The sequence below is a fragment of the Pinus tabuliformis genome, chromosome 4_1 (genome assembly GCF_031772625.1).
Source record: "Pinus tabuliformis cultivar Carrire ecotype Pingquan chromosome 4_1, CPIR1, whole genome shotgun sequence".
Taxonomy (NCBI): Eukaryota; Viridiplantae; Streptophyta; class Pinopsida; order Pinales; family Pinaceae; genus Pinus; species Pinus tabuliformis.
Window position 1 is genome coordinate 574,733,739 of NC_142303.1, and position 2,787 is coordinate 574,736,525.

Genomic DNA, 2,787 nt, shown 5'->3' on the forward strand with positions numbered 1-2,787 from the left:
AGCGTCAACAACCACATGCATAAATAAACATTTAATTTTAACTAAATAATGCTACACTAACACTAGCATAATTCAATCATGCTAGAAATTCATTAATATGCATTTTAACACTAAACTCTGATCTTCTCTACCTTGGCAAGAGGCAAAATAATACCTCAGAAAGTTTGATTCATTGACAGAAAACCTTTTTAAGTGTTTAATAAATGGAGGAAAAGATCAATTAAAGCATATACAGCCATACTTTAATTTTAAGCATCTCTTTTTTTATACACGCGCTCATATTCTAAGGCCGATAGATTCCCATAATCCTTGTTGCCTTATTGCAGGGACTAACAATGATAATTGTTCAAATCTTATAACAACATTAATCATCATGCTATTGGATGGCATTGTTTGTCCTTTCATTTGGTAAGCGATATCACTCTGATATATTGTCCTGAAGACTCTATATTATATCCTAACAGAAGATTCCGTTGGGATGCGTATCCATCTACAAAAGTGTGCGATAATTGCGGGCAAGCTTTTCACTCGAGTCGCATTCGCATTCTGGGTGGGAATTGAGACCTACGTTTCGTGCCTTTGACCCCATAATAGTGTCGCCGATTTTACTTATTTTTTATATTTCCAACCTTTAACCCTGATCTTTTCAAAGTTTGGCCTGCATTTTTACATTTGTACTGCCCATATTATTATATCACGAAAATAGTCCAGACTTTTAGTCCCAACACCAAAAAATGCCCTACAAGGCTGCAACTCAAAAAAATACCCTTGCACTGAAAAGGGTGTCAAATAAACTTACAACGACTCAGAAGCCTTTAGAAGAACCGCTCAACCCGAACGGAACCCAACTTTGTCTCTCGTCAAAGACTTTGACACGTACTGACTTGGCCATGTTACCGAGGCGTTGAAGCATTCCGCCGCCCCCTCTACTGCACAAAGAATAATGAAATATATGTGTGTCCACGCTACCGTTCATCCACACCATCCCTTGTGAACCTGTGACTCTGAGCTTTCATTAACGAAAAACCGAAGGCTCCGAGAGACAATTTGATTCTGCTTCCCTTCTACACATATCAAAGAAAGTTTTTTGAAGGCTGTCAAATATGAAGGTATGCCACTACCCTAACTCTGTTCAAACAGAATCATCGGTTTCGAGATTCTGTATGTTATGAATTATGGAAACCGCTCACTGACTATGATGACCTGCATGTGTTATATTTGCAGAAAATGGTGCTGAAAGTGGCAATTGACGACGAGAAAAGCAAGCGAAGGGCTATGAGAGTTGTTGCAGCTATTGAAGGTAACTATCAATCTAATATTTATCTATTGCAATTCTCATTACAATCAATGGGATTTTGAGTAGTGGTATGATATTTGATTGCAGGCGTAGAGTCTGTTTCAGTTGATTTGCTGGAGAGGAAGATAACTGTGATCGGAGAAGCAGATCCTGTGCTTCTGGCAAAGAAACTGATGAAACTCGGATTTACAGAGCTGCTGAGTGTGGGTCCTGCCAAGGAAGAGAAGCCGGCTGCGGAGACTCCGACAGTTGTGTATGATCATCAAGTGAATACCGATTATGGGTACAAGTCTTATGAAGGTTACTCGTCATACACTGTCGTGAGAAATGAGGATCCCAATGGCTGCACCATCTGCTAGATCTATCCCGACCTCTTTCTTCTTTATGGCCGGCATATGAGAATGGCGGCTACAACCAGTGGTCCAGAAGGCATTTCGGTGCACGATGTAAGCTGTTTGTAGTGTTGCAGCAGCTGGGAATTGTTTACCTTAAGAAGTCGTGGGGCATGGGGATTACTTCATCAAATGTAGAGATGCTTGTATTGTGAAATTGTAGCTGAATCTGGGCAGGTTGGATTTAGATAGAATACCTGGAATAAACTTGCAAGGAAAGAGGAAAAAAAATTGAAAGAAAAAACAATTAATGAAAATAAATTATGATACAACACAATTCAATACAATATATTATATATGGTTGCGTTAATATAGTAGTGAGTCTAGAGGGTGAGCCACCTTCTCCTTTTGACCAAGAGGATGAGGGGGTTGATGATGATATGTTTCTGGGTTACTAGGATTAAACTGTCACTACACATCAGCCTTGATCCCAGTTCATCTTGTAAATATGGAATTGGTTATTAAAGATGTCTCTTCAGATATGTTGAAGCCTCTTCATGAGTTTGCTTCTTTTGACTCCGACATGGAAACAACTTCAGCTCTTTATAATAACCTGCAGATCACTTTGGTTGATCCACCTCCTAAACCAAGGTTGTGAGAAAGAAAGGAAAGAAGAGTCATTTTGAAGACAATCCCCAAGTCGGATGATGTTGTACAGTCTGTCAATTCCATGGTAGTTTCTTCTTTGAGTTTGTGTCAAAGTACTTAGATGGATAATTGCTATCACAATGTAATCCTATTTTCTGGTAATAGAAAGTATCAATTTACAAAAAAAGAAAAAAGATCTAGAGAGATGTCACCATGCACTAAAAAAACTCACACCTAGTCATAGTTAATTGGTCATATAGTCATTAGTTAATTGTCTCATGCAAGTGGAGATCAGTAAAACTCATGCATGCACTTGTGGAGTTCCTTCTTGGTGATAATAATGAAGTTGCCATGCATGATTCCATTCACTATCCTAACTGAAGTAAAATTAAGTGTATGTTATCTCCAATAGCTCCAAAACATTTCTATAAAAAATAGAATGAATGGGTCCCTTCAAGAAATCATGTAAGGTGCCCATTTTATGATGCACCAAAATGACATTGAATAACT

The 2,787-nt window shown here is 38.4% G+C and overlaps 1 protein-coding gene across 1 annotated transcript; it reads left to right on the plus strand.

Annotated features, from left to right (window-relative positions):
- The first annotated feature begins 1,224 nt into the window (after window positions 1-1,224).
- On the plus strand, window positions 1,225-1,656 carry LOC149177216 (heavy metal-associated isoprenylated plant protein 12-like). Its single transcript, XM_089423341.1, has 2 exons — window positions 1,225-1,300; window positions 1,385-1,656. Exons 1-2 carry the CDS (start codon window positions 1,228-1,230, stop codon window positions 1,654-1,656), a joined length of 345 nt encoding a protein of 114 aa, XP_089279467.1. The 5' UTR covers window positions 1,225-1,227.
- Window positions 1,657-2,787: the final 1,131 nt, after the last annotated feature.